At 42.4% G+C, this 25,917-nt stretch overlaps 1 protein-coding gene across 1 annotated transcript in view; it reads left to right on the top strand.

Annotated features, from left to right (window-relative positions):
- The window catches only part of LOC122944682, a 101,416-nt gene that overhangs the window by 51,149 nt on the left and 24,350 nt on the right, over window positions 1-25,917 (top strand). The window contains 11 exon segments of the mRNA XM_044303228.1: window positions 6,810-6,868; window positions 7,562-7,642; window positions 9,953-10,052; window positions 10,255-10,333; window positions 11,388-12,054; window positions 13,360-14,005; window positions 14,142-15,695; window positions 16,028-16,296; window positions 17,021-17,311; window positions 20,805-21,003; window positions 21,713-21,912. Of these exon segments, the coding sequence (XP_044159163.1) occupies window positions 6,810-6,868; window positions 7,562-7,642; window positions 9,953-10,052; window positions 10,255-10,333; window positions 11,388-12,054; window positions 13,360-14,005; window positions 14,142-15,695; window positions 16,028-16,296; window positions 17,021-17,311; window positions 20,805-21,003; window positions 21,713-21,912 (4,145 nt within the window).

The following is a 25,917-nucleotide window of genomic DNA, read 5'->3' on the forward strand; positions in this document are numbered from 1 at the left end:
CCTATGTATAAGAATATAACTACTATAACACTGCCTCCTATGTACAAGAATATAACTACTATAATACTGCTCCTATGCACAAGAATATTATTACTAAAATACTGCTCCTATGTACAAGAATATAACTACTATAATGCTGCTCCTATGTACAAGAATATAACTACTATAATATTGCCCCATATGTACAAGAATATAACTAATATAATACTGCTCCTATGTAATATACAAGACTATAACTGCTATAATGCTGCCTCCTATGTATAAGAATATAACTACTATAATACTGCTCCTATGCACAAGAATATTATTACTAAAATACTGCTCCTATGTACAAGAATATAACTACTATAATACTGCCTCCTATGTACAAGAGTAGAACTAATATAATACTGCTCCTATGTACAAGAATATAACTAATATAATACTGCTCCTGTGTACAAGAATATAACTACTATGATATTGCCCCCTATGTACAAGAATATAACTAATATAATACTGCTCCTATGTAATATACAAGAATATAACTGCTATAATGCTGCCTCCTATGTATAAGAATATAACTACTATAACACTGCCTCCTATGTACAAGAATATAACTACTATAATACTGCTCCTATGCACAAGAATATTATTACTAAAATACTGCTCCTATGTACAAGAATATAACTACTATAATACTGCTCCTATGTACAAGAATATAACTACTATAATACTGCTCCTATGTACAAGAATATAACTACTATAATACTGCCTCCTATGTACAAGAATATAACTACTATAATACTGCCTCCTATGTACAAGAATATATCTACTATAATACTGCTCCTATGTATAAGAATATAACTATTATATCACTGCTCCTATGTACAATAATATAACTACTATAATACTGCTCCTATGTACAAGAATATAACTACTATAATACTGCTCTTATGTACAAGTATATATCTACTATAATATTGCTCTTATGTACAAGAATATAACTACTATAATACTGCTCCTATGTACAAGAATATAACTACTATAATACTGCTCTTATGTACAAGAATATAACTACTATGATACTACCTCCTATGTACAAGAATATAACTACTATAATACTGCTCGTATGTACAAGAATTTACCTACTATAATACTGTTCTTATGTATAAGAATATAACTACTATAATACTGCACTTATGTACAAGAATATAACTACTATAATACTGCACTTATGTACAAGAATTTACCTACTATAATACTGCTCTTATGTATAAGAATATAACTACTATAATACTGCTCCTATGTACAAGAATATAACTACTATAATACTGCACTTATGTACAAGAATTTACCTACTATAATACTGCTCTTATGTATAAGAATATAACTACTATAATACTACCTCCTATGTATAAGAATATAACTACTATAATACTGCCTCCTATGTACAAGAATATAACTGCTATAATACTGCTCCTATGTACAAGAATATAACTACTATAATACTGCTCCTATGTACAAGAATATCACTACTATAATACTGCCTCCTATGTACAAGAATATAACTGCTATAATACTGCTCCTATGTACAAGAATATAACTACTATAATACTGCTCTTATGTACAAGAATATAACTACTATAATACTGTTCCTATAGTCAAGAGTAAGGACATTGACCAGTATGTTTGGAACGACCATTTTCTCAGGGCCATTAGTGGATGTGTCTTGGTTCTGGTAGTGGTGATGATTGACTGGACAGTTACTATATGAATCTCTGACTTTGGCCTCATGCACACGACTGTTGGTGTGTCCCGTGTCCGTTGTTCAATGGGTCCGTGGAAAACTCGGCTAATGCACTTTTGTTTGTCATCCGCATCCGTGATCCATGTTTCCAGTCCGTGAAAAAATATGACCTTTTTTTCACGGACAACGGTTTGTGGACCCATTCAAGTCAATGGGTCTGTGAAAAAACACGGAGGCACACAAGATTGTCATCCGCGGTCCGCATCCGTTTTTTTCCTATCATAGCATGGCAAACTTGACTTAGATTTTTTTTTACTTTCCTTCATGTCTGGAGATCCTCCAAAAATAAAGGAAGACACCCGGAAACAAAAACGGACACGGATCACGGAACAACGGAACCCCTTTTTGCGGACCACAAAAAAATACTGTCGTGTGCATGAGGCCTTTTGCAGTTTCCCTTTAGGCATAATTTCTACTTTCTATGTAAATCTGTCGCCCTCAGTATTTATTACCTGTAGGGTCTCAGATCTTCAAGGTGACATGCTTTTATCTTGTGGTAATGAATCACATTGTGACCTCTGCACCCAGAGAAGTCCTGTTTGTGTAAATCAATAGCAGAACCAGATAAGACATTAATGTGAGGTGATAAGATTGATGAACCCGGCTGATACATTGTTACAGAAAAACGAATCCACTCCACAGAGAGAGTAATTAGTAACATATAAAGTGCTATCCTGGGTACAAGGACAACATAATAAATGGAAATGTATATTTCTTTGTATTACCCTTTATTAATCATCATCTTGATTAACCCCTTCTTCCCCAGAGGATTTTTCACCTTTGCGCTTTTGTTTTGCGCTCCCCACCTTCTCAGAGACATAACTTTTACATTTTTCCGTTCACATAGCCACATGGGGCTTGATTTTTGAGTGACAAGTAGTACTTTCCAATGCCACCATTTCATATTGCATAGAATGCAGTGAGAAGTGGGAAAAAAATTCTAAATGTGGTGGAATTGTAAAAAAGAAACGCAATTTTGCCACATTTTTACAGTTGTTTTATTTTTAATGGTGTTCACTATTAGTTATGAGCGGCAGGTGTCATATTCGAATTTGCGATATCTTGTAGAATATTTGTAGAATATAGGGCTGCAGCTAACGATTATTTGAATAATCGATTAGTTGCCGATTAATTTCTACGATTAATCGATTAATCGGAAAAAACGACAAAATTACAAAACAGAGAGGTTTATATGATCTTACTTGAAAAATTATGTTCAAAGGCCATATTAAAACAAATTGTGGACGACACTATTATGGGGGATCTGTGGACGACACTATTATGGGGGATCTGTGGACGACACTATTATGGGGGATCTGTGGACGACACTATTATGGGGGATCTGTGGATGACACTATTATGGGGGATCTGTGGACGACACTATTATGGGGGATCTGTGGACGACACTATTATGGGGGATCTGTGGACGACACTATTATGGGGGATCTGTGGACGACACTATTATGGGGGATCTGTGGACGACACTATTATGGGGGATCTGTGGACGACACTATTATGGGGGATCTGTGGACGACACTATTATGGGGGATCTGTGGACGACACTATTATGGGGGATCTGTGGACGACACTATTATGGGGGATCTGTGGACGACACTATTATGGGGGATCTGTGGACGACACTATTATGGGGGATCTGTGGACGACACTATTATGGGGGATCTGTGGACGACACTATTATGGGGGATCTGTGGACGACACTTATGGGGGATCTGTGGACGACACTTATGGGGGATCTGTGGACGACACTTATGGGGGATCTGTGGACGACACTATTATGGGGGGATCTGTGGACGGCGTAGTTATAGGAGAGGGGGATCTGTGGACGGCGTAGTTATGGAGAGGGGGATATGTGCACTGTTATGGGCATAACAGTGCACAGACCCCCCTCCCCATAGCAGTGCCATAGACAGATCCTCCCCCCTCCCCATAGCAGTGCTATACACAGACCCCCCCTTCCCATAGCAGTGCCATAGACAGATCCCCCCTCCCCCTTCCCCCTAACAGCCCCGGCCCCGATGCTTGCATCTTTATTTTACCTTTTTACAATGACGCTCCCGCTCCTGTAACAGCCAGGCAGAGCGGACGGCGGCGTAACGTCACTCAATCACGTGACGCGCCTGCTCCGCCCACTTCATGAATGAAGGAGGCGGAGCAGGCGTGTCACGTGAGTGAGTGACGTTACGCCGCCGTCCGCTCTGCCTGGCTGTTACAGGAGCGGGAGCGTCATTGTAAAAAGGTAAAATAAAGATGCAGCGACCGCCCGCCCGCCCGAATCGGCGATTATTCGATAACTGGATTCGTCGACAACGAATCCAGTTATCGAATATAATCGATTACATCGATTAATCGTTGCAGCCCTAGTAGAATATTCGCAAATTTGAATATTCATTAGGAGAAGTGTTGATTGTGAATTTTCGTAATGAGAATCTTCGTAATGAGAATTTTCGTAATGAGAATCAATGAGATTGTGAAAACTCAGATCCGATGGTATATTCTAACCCCCAGGAGTTCCCATGGTGACAGGGACACTTGTCGGGGAGGAGTATGCCAAAGTGGAACAACTGTACAGATAAAAAAAAAAAAAAAAAAAAAAAGACGAATATTCTAGAAATGAATATAATAGTTTTTTTTAATATTCGTAATATTCAAAAACAAGAATATATAGCAATATATATCGTATATTTTGGAAAAAAACGAATATAGAGCAATTTACCGTAAACTAATATAGTGCTATAATCGTCTTTGTCTAATAGTTGTAATTTTTTTCTCATCTGAAGTTCAGATTGGAAAAAAATTACAACTATTTAAAAAAAAAAAAACATTATAGCACTATATTAGCTAAATTGTTCTACATTCTTTTTTTTTTTCAAATATTCGCTATATTGCTATATATTCTTGTTACTTAAGCAGGGAGGAATCATGACTTCAGATGGAAAAAAAGTTGAATATTCTAAAAAACTAATATATTCGATATAGTGCTATATATTCGTTTTTCGAATATTCGTAATATTCAAAAACAATAATATATAGCAATATAGCGAATATTCAAAAAAAACGATTGTAGAACAATTTAGCTAATATAGTGCTATAATCTTTTTTTTATAGTTGCAATTTTTTTCCAATCTGAGCTTCAGATGAGAAAAAAATTACAACTATAGAAGATTAAAGCACTATATTAGCTAAATTGCTCTATATTCGTTTTTTTTCTCGAATATTCCCTATATTGCTATATATTCTTTTTTAATTACGAAAATTCTCAATATGAAAATTCGCAATCAACACTACTCCTAAAGTCAAAGATACTGCAGCCTTCTCATTGGCCCACAAGCTAGAAGCAGGGAGGGATCATGTGTACTGATTAAAAAAAAATCTTGAATATTCGAAATTACGAATATATATCACTATATTCTAAATATTTGCAAATTCTCGAAGTGCCTATATTCGAGATAAAAATTTGCAATTCGAATATTCGTGATCAACGCTATTCACTATGTGGTGAAAACTGACATACTGTATTGATCTTCATTCTCCAGGTCAGTACGAATCTGGCGATACCACATATGTATAGTGTTTCTTGTGTTTTGATACTGAAAAAAAACTACTTTTTAAAAAAAATATCTGTTTTGTAGTTATGTGTGCGGAGCTTTATAAGGACTTATTTTTTTCAGGGTTGTGTACTTTTCATTGATACTATTCATGGCTGTGTACAACTTTTTGTTCACTTTGTATTTCATTTTTTTGTGAGAGGCGAACCGTCTAAAAAATGGCAAATCGGCTCCTCTGATCGCTACACGGGGGAGCCATAGCATTACAGGAAGTGTGCACTTCCGTTAATACAGACTCTCAGATGTCGTGGTTAGGTTTGACTATAGCATCTGATTAAATTTGGTTAAATTAGATTAAATGCCCACGATCGGCATTACCGCCAATCACGGACATTAGCCATACAGGCACCCGGTTGCCATTCCGTAAGGCCATCTTTAAACACCCGACATGTGACGTACTATTATGTCACATGTCGAGAAAGGGTTAATGAGGTACATAAGATAGAACAAAAGGGGGCCTTGCTCTTTGTCATCATAATATACTGAATTCATAGTATTCAGTATATTGGGCAGACTAGATGGGCCAAATGGTTCTTATCTGCCGACACATTCTATGTTTCTATGTTTCTATAATGTTTGGTTGCAGCCACCACTAGGGGGAGCTCATTGCATACATATGTTTACATCTTCCTTTTAGTTGAATACTAGCCGTGGAAATAAGCCTTATAACATATAACTGTATGGCTAAGTAAGGAAAGCATAGGATTTGGGGCTGTCAAACAGTTTAAAGATGATATAATATTTGTAGAGAACATTAACTTTTATAAAAAATAATTGTACATTTTCTCAGTGGGTGTAAGGCAAGTTTTGGCATGGGGTCTATGTATTTTTTTTTTTGCTATTGATTCCAATTCAGTGAAATATTGGAACTCTGTTCACATAAGGGATTTTTTTTGTGTCCATGGCCTATTATAGATGTCTTTCCCTCAGCATGGGCATAAAGGGTGAAAAGTTAACCTTATGCATGTCTGCAGCCGCCACCAGGGGGAGCTCAGGAGCTTGGTGCATACTGTTATGCATTCAGCAATAGCACAGTATACAGTAAGCTCCCTCTAGTGGTGGCTGCACTAAATCTATGTCAATTCATGGGATTTGGAGCTCTGTATCAGAACAGAATCAGCATAGAAATTTGGACCTAAAAAAAGCATATGATAATAAAAGATGGAGCTTCACCATAAAGAAGTGATACATTTATTGGAAATAGAGGAGGTTTTGTATGTGATTGGCATGTGATTTGTATGTAATGGCATTAATAACGTCACTAGTATATATCCACAGCCACTGACGGAGGTGATTATGCTAATAAAAAAAATGATTGATAGATAAAGGAGGACATCATGAGCCGCCATATTCGGAACCGATTTATGGTGATCACGATTTTTTATTTTTATTATCAGATGGACGGATATCCATTGCTCTGGGAACAGCAGCGCTGAGCACGTCTCCTCGAGTCCTGGTAAATATAGTCCTTCAGCCCCCATGTTTTCCATGTATAAGGCCAGAGGAGGTCTAGGGGGTGGCAAACTGGGCAACTGTCAAGGATTCCCAATTACTAGGTCCCCCTCCTATTGTCAGTACTCCCATTAACAACCTGAAATTATCATTGACCTCTTAACTGTGTAAGACCACCAAGGACTTCCCAAATAACCCCTTTACTTCCCAAGACCACCAGCGAAAATATTATCATTGTCTAAAAATGGAAGGAGGTGGGCTCTACTTTGGCCCCATCTTCATGAAAAAAAAAAAAAGAATCAACATGAAGTAAATGGCGAGATCAAGGCCAAAGCAAATAGACAGAGGGGGACTAATAACAATGATAAAAATAAGGCCCCTTTCAGGAGCTGCTTGACACTACCACAATGGTACCACTAACCAGCTGTAACAGCAGATCTGGTGCCCCATGCTATTTTCATGGCTCCAGTTCCACTTTCTTTCTGTCAGCATTGTGGCATGAGACGACATCCGTGTGCAGAATCACATCACTCAATAAAAGGAGAATAAGGCCAACCAGGAATAGGCCCCCTCCCTACATGGGTCCCAAAGCAGGTGTCTGGGCTGCTTTTGGGGTATATATGCCCTTGCACATAGAAAACAATGGAGTCATGTGTGCCAAGGACATCAACTAATTGACCATTTCTATGTGTTTTAGGAAACAGCTGATTTTCTTGCGTTGAACATACAATATGACTGCCATGATGGGGATCAGCTGCAAAAGTGGATTGCAAATCAGGTAAGGAATAGGTGACTCTTTGTTCATCAAACATTACATGTACGTTGGCCTAACCAACCAATTTGGACAGGACTGACCCACAGCCAATGTGTATGTGGCCTCCCAAAGGGGCAGATTTTGGAGAAGATAGTGGTCAGACAGATTGATTTCAACTGCCTGATCCTAATGTTTTGGGGAGATACTGTAAGTCACTGTACGAGGCAGCATCAGACTGAGGTTACTTGGGCCCACCAGAGGAAATTATTATCGGGACCCAACCCTGGTATCATCAATAGAGTCTACTAGGTTTTGACACAAAGAAATAGACCTTACTGGCAAGTGATTGGCTTCAACTGCAGCTCCAAATGTTTTTTTTTTCCTGGATCTTTAGGGCCAGCTATGTCTTCAAAGCCTGGGCCCTCTAGACTTGCTCTGGTACTCCAGCGGGCCAGTCCAACAGAGTGATAGTTGAGGTCCTATCGCATATTTAGGTCTCGGGACCAGAGGCTCCATAAATACTCTAGAAATTTACCACATACTGAGACGCCCTTCTTTTAGAACATTAGGGGTGGTCCCATATCTTATTCTTTAACCAAGTTAATTTTCTGATATATATAAAGTTTTATGAAAAAGGTGCAAAACTAATTTAAAGGGATATTCCAGTATCTTAAAGTGATGGCATCATAACACTTTATGATCTGATTGTGAGAATGAAGGTTCTGAAGCTCAGTATAAGCAGTGCAAACCCTTTATTTTTTAGGTGTCCTAGATGTCAGACCCTAAACAAGCAATATTCCATTATTTTATAAGATGGGAATACCCCTTTAAGGTATAAAGTGCCCATTCAGTTTAGAAAACCTAATTTCAGATACCCTAGTAAAGAGAATTCTGAGTTAATAGAGGAGTGAGGGGGGTCCCTCACTCATAACCACCATTGTTTGGCTTGATTGGAGAGTAGTACAAGAAGCCTCTGAAGGACCCAGCACATGCATACATTACACAAACAGTACATCAAATCCACTGAGCACCATGTAATGCCTCTTTCCCCCAGTGGTGGAGCTGCAGGGGAATTGAAGATTTGTTGCCATGTCCCTCTTAAGCTTAGGGCTGATCTCTGAGTTTCCCAACTGTGGAAAACTTGTGATCAGCTTATGCTGTGATCTACTAAAATTGGGACGTCCAAATGCAACGCAGCGGCAACGGCCAAGGCCCCTTTTGTAATGGTGGTAGTACCCAGGTGTATGAATGGCCGAGTGGTATAGGGTGGCCTAAAATGAGGGTAGTAATTGAGGGATGAAAGAAGTAACGCCTCCAGACCTTGTATAAAGTTCAATAGCAGCTTTACTTGAATAAACATTCATCAAACACGGTCTACCGACTTTGTCTTGGTCTCGGCAGGCTTTAGCATTAAAACTGGCAGGCAAACTCATAGAAACCTAGAATGTGTCGGCAGATAAGAACCATTTGGCCCATCTAGTCTGCCCACTATACTGAATACTATGCATAGCCCCTGGCCCTATCTTTGGTCCCAGCAGGCTTTAGCATTAAAACTGGCAGGCAAACTCGTCTCTGCTACATCTGTTTCTCTCTGGATCTCCTGTACTGACAGGCTTGCTGTGTAACTTAGCTTCTTCTTTATGCTGCAACTTCTCTCTTGGTAGTCTGTCTCTAAATTATGCAAGGGAACTCTCCTCATGGCTCCTGAGGCTCTAAGCTGTGGCCTCCACATCCAGCAGAGCTGAAGGTGCTCTGGATGGCTTGACTTGGCCTAGACACATCCAGCAGAGACGTGCCCAGCACTTGCTTCCTTCCCCTAGCAGGGGATAAGCTAGACTGCTCTAGAAACTGGTCCCCTCCCTTCCTACAGGAAGTGGGACTCGTCCACTACTCCACAGAGGGGGGTGTTAGAATGGAATGGAAAGCTCTATTCTAACTAACTGTAGCTCTGCCGTGTTTGCTACCACCTGCTGGTAAACCAGGCATATTACATTTGGAAATAACAGTTACAAAATAGGAAATGCACAGTGTTTGGACCTGGAATAAATACACATGATGACCTGAGGTTAACCAATAAAGAGAGTAGCAGAGTACAAAGGTGGTAATGCCACTCTGAGGCATTACACAAAGCAGACAAACCTTAAAGGGAAAATAAACCAGTTCTGAACTAAGCATTATATTTCAGCATGCAAGGGCAGGGCCACATAGTTCACCTATAAAAAGGTGAATGTTTTGGCTATAGCTGGGGACAAGCCATCACCATGTGTCTCTCGCCCTATGGTATAAATTTCTATGTTATGTTATAATATATTGTCACCAGCATTATCATTACAGGACATCAGGAAGGGTCTGGACATGTTGGTTTTCAGCTTAGCCTTGGAGGACTGTGGTTCCATAGATGAGAAATATCTCCCTGCCTTTAAAATGCTCAAAGGTAAAGTATTGATGTCCATTTCAGAACATAATCTGTCTGACAGTCAAGGGATAAAGTAGACGCACAGTTATAACTATAGTGGGAGGTTTCCCATCATATCTGCTTTAAATGCTTTTGTAAAGTTTTCTAGGTCCTAGATTTCCATATAGGATCATCAACAACAAGTCACCAGAACCTCTGTATTAATTAATTTCTTTTACAGCACTTGATGGCTCGGGTCCAGTTTTGAAAGGTTATGATGTCAGCCCATTTATACTCCAGCCCCATGAAAATCAAAAAAGGTTAGTACCAAAAAAATTATTTATATATTCTTTCAGTTCCTGTCAATGCAGTTCACTTCATAGTCTCAAAACCAGAGTTCATAACTTTGTGACAAGTTAAAGGGGTTGTCCAAGTGTGTAAAACTGATGAACTATCCTCAGGATAGGTCATCAGTATTTGACTGGTAGTGGTCCATCTCCTGACAGCCCCATCAATCAGCTGTTTGAAGAGGCCATGGTGCTCCGGTGAGTGTGGTGACCTACTCCTTATTAGTCACATGGCCTAGGCTCAGCTCAGTCCAATTCAAGTGAAAGGGGCTGAGCTGCAATACCAAGCACAACCACTATCCAGTGGGCAGCGCTGTGCTTGCTAAGATGTGAGTAACATCACAAGTCACATCGCTCACCGAAGTGCTGCAGCCTCCTCAAACAGCTGATTGGCTGAATTCTGGATGTCGGACCCCCCACTATCTGATAAAGATGACCTATCCTGAGGAAAACACGAAAAACCCATTTTAAAGAAATAAAAGACTTCCCTTTCTATTACTGTTTTTTTAAACATATTCGTCTTTTTCTATCTTACTCTCTCTTTCGTCCACTTACTCTGGAAAGACTGGTCACAGCTGTAATTCTTCATATTCCCTGTGGAGGTGCTGCAGAGAAAAATGAAGAATTGCTGCTAAGGTGCAGAGACTCCTTCTGATCATTGTGATTATTAAATGTATAGGAGACTCAGTTCCTGTACTGTAATGCTTCATATCCCCTATGGGGCACTGCAGCACTGCTAGTCCCTGCAATAATATTATATTATTATCAGGGCACCCTTTTAGCAAAAAGGGATTGTCCATAGCCTTAGAACTTCCTGTGACCACTAGTACACATGTTGCTTGATCTCACACACCCTTTACAATACATTGACTCATAGGCCTCTTCTTCATAAATGGTGGGACAGCTGGTAGAAGGGAAGGGATCAGTTACTGAGAAGCTTACTCAAAAATGACAATATGGTCGCGCTCCTTACAGTATATTCTGAGTGGAAACCCACTTAATAACTTTTTATTTGACACTATTTCAGGTGGGAGAATCCAGCAAGAACATCTCGCTCGGCCTTTACCACTGTATGGCAAACATTTGCCAGCCAGACACCAGCAGAGCGAGACATCTTCTTGCATGAGACCTTTCCCAATGGTTTCCTGATGGGCTCCTCCTCTTCAGCCTTCAAAGTTGAAGGAGGCTGGGCCGGGGGAGATAAAGGACCATCTATATGGGATGTTTTTGGACAACATGGTCAAGCTGATGACAATGCAACCGCCAATGTGGCCTGCGACAGCTACCACAAGATTGACTATGATGTGTATCTTCTGAAGGGCCTACAGTCCAAGGTCTATCACTTCTCCATCTCCTGGTCCAGAATATTCCCAACAGGACTGAAATCCAAAGTCAACTTAGCAGGCGTGAAATATTACAACATATTAATTGACCGGTTAATCAAAGAAAATATCAAACCAATGGTAACTTTGTATCACTGGGATCTACCCCAAGCTCTGCAGGAGTCCGGGGGCTGGCAGAATGAATCCACCAGCCAGGCTTTTATGGAATACGCAGATTTCTGCTTTAGCACTTTTGGAGATAGAGTTAAACATTGGATAACGTTCCATGAACCTTGGGTCGTTAGTTACGCGGGTTACGGCACCGGACAACATGCCCCCGGGATCAAAGATCCAGGAAATGCCTCCTTCAAGGTACAAACAGGAAACATAATCATCTAAATATTTCAATTTTTGTAAACAATTCAAAATTCCTTACACAGCTCACCCCTCCACCTATCTGTACAATCACTTCTCCACATATCAGAGAGTATGCCCACTCCAGACTCCAGTTCATATGGTGCATGTTGTTTCTGGAACGCTATAGACAGCAGAAAACACTTGTTTTGTGTAAGAGGCAATCACTGCAGTAAATTAAAATGCCCATTAAGAAGCCGATCAATCATAGACGAGTGCATGCAATATGATAGGCTGCATGAGAACGCATTCTCGTCATCCTCAGGATTTTGGAGTTCCCAGCATCTGTAGCTCATTGTGGAGCAGCATAAAATCTCTCCTTACTTGTTCCACAAGCTGCTGCTCATGCTACAGGAAACGCCTGTGCCCCCAGAATCCTGTCAGGCTGACAGAAGCACAATGTGCATGCCTAGATGTTTGTGTTCACGTCACTCATGCCCGAAAAGGAAATAAGTCTTACACTCCTTCCATACAGGCCTATAACTGTGCATCCTCACACACCCTAACTTAGTCTATGCACTCTTCAATCTTGGATTGATGTGAAAATTCACTTACAGAAATTATTGATATACAGTAGGGCTGAAATAAGTGATGTATATGCCTTGTGCCAGATTTATTACGTGTTTTAGATATTTTATGTGGCTCTCAATGGATAGTTTTGAAAAGCATACAATAACGGGGACATAGCTTAGAGAAGTCTTAAAATATGACAAATTGTGCCAAAATTTGCAGTGCATGGAAGAGAAAAGGTCTAAGATGTCTAAGTAGATAAGACAATAAGATGCGTCAAAATGATCACACAGCAGGAGCTACTGTGATAAATATGGCACATCTGATGCCTGTCTGGCCTAGTTTTAAGCTGAACACATTTAAAGCTGCTCATACATCTTCAATAGCTCTTCTGACTCCCCCATACACATGGAACCTCGATTTGGCCAACAGCTATCTCTCCCAACACTTGGTGTGTATGTGTTATCAAAGGGGAGAGGAGGAAAAAGCCACTGCCAGAGTAAAAGGATTAGGTGTGATAGATCCTTCTATTCCCCAACATCCTGTCGAAGGAGTTTCAGGAGCTCCCTATGCACATTAGATCAATGGCTGGCTCTGCCAAAAACGATGAGTTTGGTGAGCAATACCTTAATGTGAATGAGGACCTCTCCCTATGAACTTATCACATCGATATCCGATGTACGACCAATAAAAAATAGGGCAAGGAATGCAAAAGTGTTTTGCTAATCATGTCTTCCACATTGTATCTCACAGGTTGCACACAACATTGTGAAAGCTCACGCTAAGACCTGGCATGTTTACAATGACAAGTATCGGGCCTCGCAGCAAGGTCAGGTAGGAATCTCTCTGAATTCAGACTGGGCAGAACCAAAAGACCCAAATAATCTAGATGACGTAAGAGCTGCAGAGCGATATCTCCAGTTCATGCTTGGGTGGTTCGCACATCCAATTCTTGTCAATGGGGATTACCCAGAGGTCCTGAAGACGCAAGTCCAACACATTAATACCCAGTGCTCTACTACATTGGCCATGTTGCCCACATTTTCTGAGGAAGAGAAAGCCTACATCAATGGCACTGCAGACTTCCTTGGCATCTCCCACTATACGTCCCGAATGGTCAATGCCTCTGAAAGCCCTAGCTGTGTGGCCGATTATAATAACATTGGAGGATTTGCACCCCATGTGGATCCTTCATGGCCGATCACCTCATCTCCATGGCTCTATGTGGTGCCATGGGGTCTTAGGAGGCTTCTGAACTATGTCAATGAAGAATATGTAAAAGAAGGACTACCCATATATATAACTGGGAATGGTATGCCAACACCCTACACTGGAGAGGTGTTCAATGACACAGCTCGAGTGGAGTACTTGACAGCATACATCAATGAAGCCCTGAAAGGTAAGTCCACATTTGGAAGGTAACTTAGGATAGATCAGTTAGAGATCTTAAAGAATTTAAAAGATAATATATTCAATTTACATAATTGTTTGGTTTGTTATTTGTAGTTCTGACACTGTGAAACCTTTCTTTGCAGCTGTTAAGACTGATAATGTGACTGTAAGTGCCTTTGTAGTCCGCTCACTCCTGGACGGCTTTGAAGGACCTCAAGGATACAGTGAAAGATTTGGTTTACATCATGTAGATTTTGAAAATGCAAATCGACAAAGAACCCCCAAAAAATCAGCCTATCTCATTTCCAGTATTTCTGAAAATAATGGCTTCCCAGGGACAAAGTTGGCCCAAAAATTTAATCAGGCAAAATGGGTACATGCAAAGAAGTTACCAGCTCTACCTGCATCAGAAGTTCCCTCAAAGGCTAAAGTTGTGTGGGATAAGTTCTCAGGACAATCAGCCTTTGAAAGGGATATGTACCATTATTCTACAGTACCAAGTGATTTCAAATGGGGGGTCTCAACCTCCGCATATCAAATTGAAGGGGGATGGAATGAAGATGGAAGAGGACCAAGTATATGGGACACATTTTCACAAATCCCAGGCAATATTGTCGAAAATGGCAATGGCAACATAGCCTGTGATAGTTACCACCAGTTGGATGCAGATTTGTACATGCTAAAATGTTTAGGAGTGAATAGTTACCGCTTCTCCATCTCATGGTCTCGAATCTTCCCAAGTGGACAGGGCACAGCCAATAGTAAGGGTGTGGAGTATTACAACAAGCTTATTGATGGCCTATTGGCAAACAACATCACACCAATGGTGACCCTTTACCACTTCGATCTTCCTCAGGCTCTCCAAGACATAGGTGGTTGGGAGAGTAATGTAGTCCTTGAGGCTTTTCACAGCTATGCAGATTATTGTTTTAGAACATTTGGAGATAGGGTCAAGGTTTGGATGACTTTTAACCAACCCCACACAATTGTTGCCACTGGTTATGGTATTGGTCTCTTTCCACCTGGTTTGAAAGATGATCCTGGTCATGCACCTTACAGAGTAGCTCACAATCTAATCAAAGTCCATGCTAGAGTCTACCATACTTATGATGAGAAATATAGAAATAGTCAAGGAGGTGTCATTTCTGTGAGTCTCAACACTAATTGGGTGGAACCCAAAGACCACACAGAACCGAGGGACATAGAAGCTGCTGATCGCTATTTGCAGTTCACCTTGGGATGGTTTGCACACCCCATCTTCAAAAATGGCGACTACCCAGAGGTGATGAAATGGCAGGTGGCCAATAAGAGTGAGCTACAGGGCCTCCAGTCTTCCAGACTTCCAACTTTTACAGATGAAGAGAAGGCCTACATCCAAGGAACAGCCGATGTTTTCACCATAAACATCTACACCACAAACATAGTTCAGCATAAGACCAAAATACTATTTCCTCCATCTTTTGAAAGTGATATTGACATTGCAGAGGAGATTGATAATAACTGGCCAGGCACAGCTCTTGTTAATTTCAGGGCAGTAGCCTGGGGCCTAAGGAGGCTGCTTAACTGGGTGAAAGAAGAGTATGGAGATGTCCCTATATACATCACTGAGAATGGAGTTGCAATGGAAAGGAACCCCGATTTTGATGACACTGCTCGAATTTTCTATCATAAGACATATATTGATGAAGTTATAAAAGGTTAGTGATATAATTTTGGTGCTAAATTAACACATTTGGTAACACTTAAAAATGATATAATCTATAGATCAATGTGTAAAATACTAATGTTTCCTCATAAAACAGTGCCACACCTGTTCATGGGTTGTATGTGGTGTTGTAGACCATCCCCACTGAAATGAATGAAGTTGAGCTACAATACACCACTCAACCTGTGGACAGGTGGAACAAATTAGGCAGGTTTTTCAAACCCCTTTAATCTTGAGTGGATTTTGGGAGACCTTTTTAATTCTACATTGTCTACCAGTAGAGGATGTAACCACAATAATGATTAATTTTTTAATCCCCTAAAGCTTACAGCTTGGACAAAGTGAATCTGAAAGGTTACTCTATCTACTCACTTATGGACTCCTTTGAGTGGACTACTGGATATATAAAGCGGTTTGGTCTTCACCATGTGGATTTCAATAATCCTACCCGTCCAAGGACTGCAAAACGCACGGCTATTTACTACGCTGAAGTTATCAGGAACAATGGCATCCCCATGCACAAAGAAGAGGAATTTCTGTATGGAGAATTCCGGGATGACTTTGCTTGGGGTGTAGCTGCCTCAGCTTTTCAGGTACAGTATGTCTTGGAGCTCTAGGAGACGTATTCACTTGGTGCTGAAAGGTTATATGAGACTTTTTGGTTGCCAACCCCACTGTAAGCTGCATATAGCTCAAAATAAAAAATTGTGACATACAAAGGCCGGTGGAAGAGCATAGAAGCAATGATTTGGGGAACATATGGGGGGATTGAAATTACCTTTCAATCCCCCCATACGTTCCCCAAGTCAATGCTTCTATGCTCTCCCACTGGCATTTTTTTCCTAGGACACAGTAAGGACATGATGTACTGGACACATGACGAAAGCAGACAATCACTGACCTCAACAATGATTTACCGTCCATACTAACGCCACCACTTTGGTCTTTGATGCTGCCACCATTGGATGATAAATCTGGTGCAGGGACAGACACCTTTCTCTAGTTTTATACCAATTGCTGGTTGGCTTACTTTGAAACAGAGTTTTAAACTAAAATTGTGGCACCAGTTTTGCACTAAATATCACTACATATGCCTTTCCTTCGTCCAGTAAGCCCCCTTGTCGGACAAGACACAGATAATTTCTCTAAACCTAGATGCAGCAAATTGCATTTTTCTGCAATTTATGACAGAATCTAGATGCACTCACATTAGTAAACGTGGGCCAATATATTTGTCATTTCAAAAGAACTTTGCACAAGAAAATTACCGTACATAAAATTAACATCCCAAAACGTTCTTCTCTTCTTTCCTTCTAGATTGAAGGGGCCTGGAGGGCAGATGGGAAAGGGTTAAGCATCTGGGATCTGTTTTCTCATACACCAACTAAAATTGAAGATGATAGTAATGGAGACGTGGCATGCAACACCTACTACCGGATTGACGAGGACATCGAGCTTATCAAGGGTCTTAATGTCTCCCATTACCGATTCTCCATCTCCTGGCCTAGAGTTCTTCCCGATGGGACTAGGAACCACATCAATGAAGCCGGTCTGAGTTACTACTCTCGGCTGATAGACGGTTTGCTGGCTGCTGGTATTACACCACAGGTAACAAAAGATCATACTGCAGTGCAATGATGAGCATGGGAGGTAAAATAAGACATGTGTCCCTGCTCTTGGATTCAGAGGGGTTATCTGTCTTTATATTTATGTATAAAGCCTAAAGGGGTTGTTTCACTTCAGCACAATAACATTTATCATGTAGAGAAAGTTCTTACAAGGCACTTACTAATTTATTGTGATTGTCCTTATTGCCTCCTTTGCTGGCTGGATTCATTTTTTCATCACATTATATCCAGGGGTTACGACCACCCTGCAATCCAGCAGCTGTGGTCGTGTTTGCGCACTGTAGGAGAAAGCGACGGCCTCTCTGGTGGCCGGTACTTTGGTAGCACGCATCACATGCCTAGCAGCTCCTGTCCTGGCCACCTGGTATCTGCGCTGCAGCCAGGGACGGATTGGCAATGCACCTTACTAGGGGAACTCCCGGTGCGCTGATTGCCTTTTACTAGGCAGGGGGCCGGCAGAGGCCGATCTTCAGCAGCCCCTTCCAATACATATTGCTGGCGGGTGGTCCTCCTGCTCTCAGTTATTATCATACACTGCATGATAATGACAGCAGAGGCTAGCATTGTGTGTTACCACCTGTAGTACTCATTACAGATGCTGGCCTGCTGTGCCCAGTGTGCTGTCATTATCGTACAATGTGTATAGTAATGACTGCACTGACCTGTGATGTGTGAGAGCCTGAGCCATAACAAAATCACCTTCCCCTCCTGCCCACACCGTGCGCTGACAGAGCTGCAGCCGGGACCAGTAAGGCTACTTTCACATTAGCGTTTTCAATTCATAGGATCTCAATAGCGGAAGAAAACTCTTCAGTTTTGTTCCCATTCATTGTCAAAGGGGACAAAACTGAACGAAACGGAATGCACCAAAATGCTTTCCGTTCCGTATGGTTACGTCCCCATCGCGGACAGAAAAACGCTGCAAGCAGTGTTTTTTCTGTCCGCGATGTAGTGCGGAGCAAGACAGATCCGTCCTGACACACAATGTAAATCAAAGGGGACGGATCAGTTTTCTCTGACACAATAGAAAACGGATTTGTCCTCCATTGACTTTTAATGGTGTTCATAACGGATCCGTCATGGCTATAGACAACATAACACAACCGGATCCATTCATGACGGATGCATGCTGTTGTATTATTGTAACGGAAGCGTTTTTGCAGATCCATGACGGATCCGCAAAAAACGCTGATGTGAAAGTAGGCTAAAGGTGGGTTCACACTAGCGTTAGGGAGCCCGTTATGGCTTTCCGTTATAACAGGATTATAACGGAATATAACAGAATCCATAAGACGGAAGGACGGATCCGTTTTGCTGCCCATAGACTTGCATTATGACGGAGGTGTCATGTGATGTGTGCCAGCCAATGACAGTGCCACCCGACTCGGTTTTCTGCTCTCCAAACATGGAGACATTGCCCCTCCTGCTGTTATCAGGTATGCTGACACTACCTCCTGGCCCTGCTACTTCATCACTGTTAGTCCCACAGCCTGGTCCCTCTGTGGGCCATGTCCTCACCAACTGTATTGCAGGACTACCTCTTGTAATAGATATGTACTGCAGTATATATATACATCTATTCAGGGGTCAAGTCCTGGGAAAAAAAGTGTGGGAACTCACCCAAATGCCTCCGTGTGACGTCACGGCGCGCGGAGTATGCAAAGGGCAGGGGAGGTTGGGAGGAGGAGCAAGCAAGTATTGTATTTTTCGCCCTATAAGATGCACCTAGGTTTTAGAGGAGGATAATAGGAAACAATATTTTTCATTCCACCTCAGGTCAGACCCCAATGTTAATTAGACCTCAGCTCACAGGCACAGCCCCAATGCCTCAGATCAGACCCCCATGTCAGCCATCAGCCCTTCATGTCATATTTCTCCCCGTCCATGGCACAGACAGACTACAGACATTGTCTCCGGCCCATCATGTAACCCCATCCTCACCCATGTCACATTTCCCCCCCTCCATTTCATGCCCCCCCAATATGCTGCACACACCGCCTGTAGAAATGCCCCCCCAATATGCTGCACACACCGCCTGTAGAAATGCCCCCAATATGCTGCACACACCGCCTGTAGAAATGCCCCCCCAATATGCTGCACACACCGCCTGTAGAAATGCCCCCCCAATATGCTGCACACACCGCCTGTAGAAATGCCCCCCCAATATGCTGCACACACCGCCTGTAGAAATGCCCCCCAATATGCTGCACACACCGCCTGTAGAAATGCCCCCCCAATATGCTGCACACACCGCCTGTAGAAATGCCCCCCCAATATGCTGCACACACCGCCTGTAGAAATGCCCCCCCAATATGCTGCACACACCGCCTGTAGAAATGCCCCCCCAATATACTGCACACACCGCCTGTAGAAATGCCCCCCCAATATGCTGCACACACCGCCTGTAGAAATGCCCCCCCCAATATGCTGCACACACCGCCTGTAGAAATGCCCCCCCAATATGCTGCACACACCACCTGTAGAAATGCCCCCCCAATATGCTGCACACACCGCCTGTAGAAATGCCCCCCCAATATGCTGCACACACCGCCTAGTTGGTGAAATTCCCCCCCAATATGCTGCGCACACCTGGTGGAGTACACAATGCCCCCCCAAATATGCTGCATCCCCCTTTGACGCATTGTCCCCCAAAATGCTGCACACCCCACCTGTATTAATCATTGCCCCTTGTCCCCCAAAATGCTGCACACCCCACATGTTTTAATCATTGCCCCCCAATATGCTGCAACCACCCCCCCTGCTAGAAGCCAGCCAGCAATTAATATAATCTAATGAGCGCTGTGCACTGTGGAAAATCCGCGCGTGCGCAGTGTCAGGGTAAGGAGATTTTTTACATGTCGAAACAGACTGTGAAATCTCCTTAACCCTGACGGCGCATGCGCGGCTGGGTGCACGCGCGGTATTCTCGCGCGCACCCAGGAATCGGCGCGCACTGTATCATGCGCCCGTTCCTGGTCGCCCGTTGTACTGCGCAAGGTTTTTTCTCAGAACACCAGCCCTGTGAACGGGAACAGCGTTCCTGCTGTGAAAAAAGTGCAGGAACGCCGTTCCCACCCGTTCCCCCTCGACTCGAGCCCTGCATCTATTACTAGGGATAGTCCTGCAGTGTATGTATATGTGTGTGTATATATACATATGTATAGATATGTACTGCAGCGTATATCCATCTATCTGTCTGTCTAGTCCTGCAGTGTGTGAATGGACATATACATGTATATACATGTATGTAAGTGACACGTCAGAAGTTTTAAAGCCTCAGGGTCCGAGTGCTGAGAATCCCAACAATTGCTAAGATGAAGAGGTAAAAGCACTCAGCTGAACAGTGCACCCCTTCAATTCTGGACTCATCCACTATCTATAAACCTGCACACCGCCCGCTCCTCGCCAGCTCAGGAGAAATCCACCGTACAGTATGTAGGTTTGTACTTACCGTCATGCTTTCATCTGTGCAGGTCACGATTTATCATTGGGATCTTCCTCAAGCTTTGCAAAACGACGGGGGTTGGGAGAATGAGACAATCGTAGACTGGTTTAAGGACTACGCTGAAGTTCTTTTCCAGAGACTGGGTGACAGAGTGAAGTTCTGGATCACTCTGAATGAGCCGTACATCATTGCCCACCTGGGCTATGGAGAAGCAATCTTTGCACCAGGTAATTGTTGTAATACAAAACTGGTACAGCCAATGAGGGCTGACCCAATATTCCTTTCAAACACCTTTACTGCCCTTAGGAGGTACCTATAGGGTTTAAGTACGGTCAGTACCACCGATATAATCCTGTTGTGTAGAAAGAAGTCCAATGCTCAATAATCTACCATAGCCCAGCCATAGTTAAAAGGGGTGGGTGTATTATGTTTTAATATTTTAAAATGTTTTATTAACATTTTTGCCCAAAAAATTAGATGGTGAAGTACTCCAGCATTCACATTGTAGCTTACAAATTAGGAATACATTTTCTTCTTTCCGCAGCTCAAATTCTTTGCTGTGTAGACTTTGGCAGTATTAGCCGAGTCATCTCATTATCATTAGACATCTTGCTGCAATGTCAGTATAGAAAATACAAGAAAGAAGTATGTGTCCCCAAAATAAACACCCCTAGGGAAGTAATTTTTCATAAAATATACATTTAAAATATGAGTGAGCTCATTCTATAAACTTCTAGCTAATGGATGAAACTAAAATTACAATACATGAAGCATCCTCTTTAAAGGAAAAGTCTACCTGCATTTACATTTACCTCGCCACCTTGATATGTCCATGGGTACCAATTCCTAGTGCCCTGAGGGGCTTTTATTTCCCAACCTGAAAATCTCAGTATTTCTAGTGCAGTTTTTTTTAGATTTTTTTTTCTCTCTTCTTAGGAATCTATTCACCAGGGATTAGTGTATACCTGGCAGGACATAACCTGATTAAAGCCCATGCAGAAGTATGGCACCTGTACAATGATAAGTACAGAGCCTCTCAGGGGGGTCTCATCTCCATCACACTCAACTATGATTGGGCTGAACCAATTAACCCTTACAAACAAGAGGACACAGAAGCAGCATGGCGGTTCCTGATGGTATGTCTGCTTGAAGATGTTTGTATTAGGGAGAAGGCTTAATAATCTTATAAATATTTGCTATTATAATCTACAGAGTCAAATAAAGTCCTGTGAGTCCTACACTTGCCCAATTTCAGCCATGCAACTTTCAATAAGGAAATTGTTCTCCAAAGTTTTTATAGCAGTATTATAGCAGTTATATTCTTGTATATAGGAGCAGTATTATAGTAGTTATATTCTTGCATATAGGAGCAGTATTATAGCAGTTATATTCTTGTATATATGAGCAGTATTATAGCAGTTATATTCTTGTACATAGGAGGCAGTATTATAGTAGTTATATTCTTGTATATAGGAGGCAGTATTATAGTAGTTATATTCTTGCATATAGGAGCAGTATTATAGTCAGTTATATTCATGTATATAGGAACAGTATTATAGTAGTTATATTCTTGTACATAGGAGGCAGTATTATAGTTGTTATATTCTTGTACATAGGAGCAGTATTATAGTAGTTATATTCTTGTACATAGGAGCAGTATTATAGTAGTTATATTCCTGTATATAGGAGCAGTATTATAGCATTTATATTCTTAATCAAATTTTTTTTTATTGCAAGAAAAGCATACAGTCATGTGAAAAGTCATACATCTTGTGTACGAGACGCAGCTGGAGACAAGCTTAATCAGCAGGCACAACATATCAGGAAGGTTGCTACACAACTTAAAGAGCACAATTACACGTGCATACAAATTAACGGAGGGCAAGGGGGACGAGACACGGGTAGAAGGAGGGGGAACAAGATGTCAGTCGCATAAGTTAGACACGTCTAGAAACCGCGATATTGCTTCCAGGGGAACCATGTCTTGACAAACAACGCTCTGGAGTGCGTTTCCCAATGAGCAAGCTCTTCGAACCTGTATATTTGATCGGCTTTCTCGATCCACATTAACAGGGATGGGGGTGAATCATTCCTCCACAGCAGAGGTATCAGCAGGCGAGCTGCCGTAATAAGCATGGTCGGGAGGTTCGACTTTGAGGGAGCAAGCGTGCCGTTAGGGCACCAAAGTAACAGAAGTTTTGCGTCTAATGTAATACGGGTGTTACAGGCCTTGTTTATAGCTGCTACCACATCTACCCAGAAAGGCTGAATTTTCTCACAACTCCACCAAATATGGGAGAGAGAGCCAGGGCCTCCTCCGCACCTCCAGCAACTATCTGGGCTATCAGGGTTGAGCTTATAGAGAAATTCCGGCGTTTTGTACCATCTTGTAAGTAATTTGTATGAGTTAGCTTGTATCTTTATGCAACGGTTGAATCCGTGAAAATGAGCGAGGATAAAAGCCTTCTCAGGTTCGCATAGAGTTGTGGATAGCTCCTTTTCCCAGGCTGCGAGGAACCACTGATCTGGAGGGGCGGAGGAGAGCAGCTCCTTATAGAAAGTGGAAAGAGGCTTCCGTGGGCGCTGGGCATTAGAAATTTTCCCTTCTAACCAGGAGGGATCTTCTGAGGGTATAGGAATATTACTGAGAAGCGCTAGGTCCTTTTTAAAGGCCATAACCCCCAGGAAAGAGGCCGCCTGTACCCTCGGGAGTGCAAAAATTTTGCTCCAGTCTAAGGCACCTGAAACAGACACAATGTCCTGTAGCTTGAGGTTGGACAACATGGCCCAGATCCCTGTTGCCTCAGGAGTGGTAGGATGAATGTAGGACTGAAGCAGATGTAAGGGAAGACTCGGGCTAGGAAACTGAAGGACCGAGGCCCGGTATAATTTGGACCATTCCAGTAGTAAGCCCTTCCATAAAGGCGAGGTATACTTATTATTAGCAGTGCATTTGCGTAAACCCCATAAAGCCAGCTTGTCCCTATAGGGGAGCATATCACACTCCAGTTGGGAGACAAGGTTGAGAGGGCGCCAGGAGAGGAGGCACAAAGCTCTGTTTAGCATAGATGCCTTATAGTAAAGGTATATGTCGGGTAGGCCGAAGCCTCCCAACCTTCTCTCCCGAGTGAGGGTGGTATATGCTATTCTGGGGGACCCACCAGACCATACAAAAGCTGAGAAGATTCTGCGGACCTCCACAAAGAAGGAATGGGGTAGCCAAATGGGGAGTGTTTGGATGAGGTAAAGTAGTCTGGGGACAATAAAAGCTTTGATATAATTCTTCCTTCCAATCCACGATATGAACGGGAGTTTTAGGGAGTGTAAATGTGATCTAATGGATCTAAGTAAGGGGGCTTGATTAAGCTCAAAAAGTTCCTCTGGCTTCGCTGAGATATGAGTGCCCAGGAATGGGATTGATTTGGGGGCCCATGAAAAGGCGGTGGAACTTTTGAGCATATCGATGGTAGAAGATGGACAAGAAATATTCAGGGCTTGTGACTTAGTGTAATTAATCTTAAAATTAGAGACCAATCCATATTCCTCAAAAAGGGCTTGGAGTCTGGGAAATGAGGTCAGGGGGTTGGACGTGATGACCACGAGGTCGTCTGCAAAAGCAGCTGTCAAATGGGTATGTGACCCTAGAGTGATCCCCTGAATGTCCGGATCTTGACGAATTTTGGCCAGCAGGGTCTCCATGACAACAACAAAAAGGGCAGGCGACAAAGGGCAACCTTGCCTTGTCCCATTAGTAATGGGAAAGGCTGGAGAGAGCGTGCCGTTGATCCGGACCCTGGCAGAGGGGAGCGAATAAAGTGAGAAGATGGATTGGATGAACTGGTCAGGAAGGCCAAATTTTGACAGTGCCCGAGATATAAATTGCCAACTGATCCTGTCGAAGGCCTTCTCTGCATCCGTGCTGAGAAGGGCCAGCGGAATAGAATTCTGCCGAGCATGTGTGATTACGTGTATGACACGGAACGTGTTTTCACTCCCCTGTCTGCCAGTGACGAACCCCACCTGCTCCTTATTGATAATGTCAGGGAGAACCGACTGGATCCGTTGAGCCAGGATCTTGGCCCACCATTTCACATCTGTGTTTAGCAGCGAAATAGGGCGGTAGCTCCCGCAGTTTAGGGGATCCTTATTTTCTTTGTGAATTACCGTGATATGGGCCGAGAGCGATTGTGGAGGGAGAGAGCCCCCTTGGAGTAAGTAATTACAGAGGACGTTAAATTGCGGGATCAGGATGTGCTTAAAGGTCTTGTAGTAGGAGATGGTAAAGCCATCAGGGCCCGGGCTTTTCCCGGAGGGAATGGATGAGAGGACCTTACTAATTTCAGAGTCTGTAATAGGGGACAGGAGCTGAGCTGACTGTAGTGGGGTGATAGTGGGTAGCTGAAGGGAGGAGATAAATTTCTCTGTTGCTTCTCCTAATTGGGCAGGCGAGAGTTGATTTGGTGGCGCTAAATTATAGAGGTCCCTGTAGAATGCACAAAAGGAATTTGCAATGTCTGGGGTACTTTTGTATATCGTGCCTTTAGCGTCTTTTACAGCTGCTATAAAGGAATCAGTTTTCTGCTTTTTGACTAGGGCAGCCATTAGCCTATTCCCCTTATCTCCATGGGCAAAAGACCAGAATTTGGCTCGTAAAAGCAATCTAGCTGACATGACATTCAGCAGATTCTTAAGTTTTGTGCGAGCCTCTGAGAGTTCTGGGGCACATCTAAGGGCCTGTGAGTGCTTGTGCATCATTTCTAGTGCTTGTATCTGGTAGAGGAGAGACGCTACTGCTTGGTTCCGCTGTTTTTTAATGTGAGCTCCAGAGCTATCAGCTCACCTCTCAGTACTGCCTTGTGTGTCTCCCAAGTGATGGAAGGGGAGGGTGCGTCCGGACCTAAGGTGTTAAGTGTGAAAAATTCTGATATGATAGAAGACAGTTTAGCAACATGGGAGGGGTCGGAGATAATGGTCTCATTAATACGCCAAGTCCATTCCCTCTTTGGGAGGTCCTGCAGAGAAACACTCAGAAATACAGGGGCATGGTCAGACAGGGTGATATTCCCTATAAAGGATTGAGTGGCCCTATTAGCGTGGGTTTTAGACAGAAATAGATAATCAAGCCTATGGTAGTAAGATTT

This window comes from Bufo gargarizans, chromosome 8 (assembly GCF_014858855.1).
Source record: "Bufo gargarizans isolate SCDJY-AF-19 chromosome 8, ASM1485885v1, whole genome shotgun sequence".
NCBI classification, from domain to species: Eukaryota; Metazoa; Chordata; class Amphibia; order Anura; family Bufonidae; genus Bufo; species Bufo gargarizans.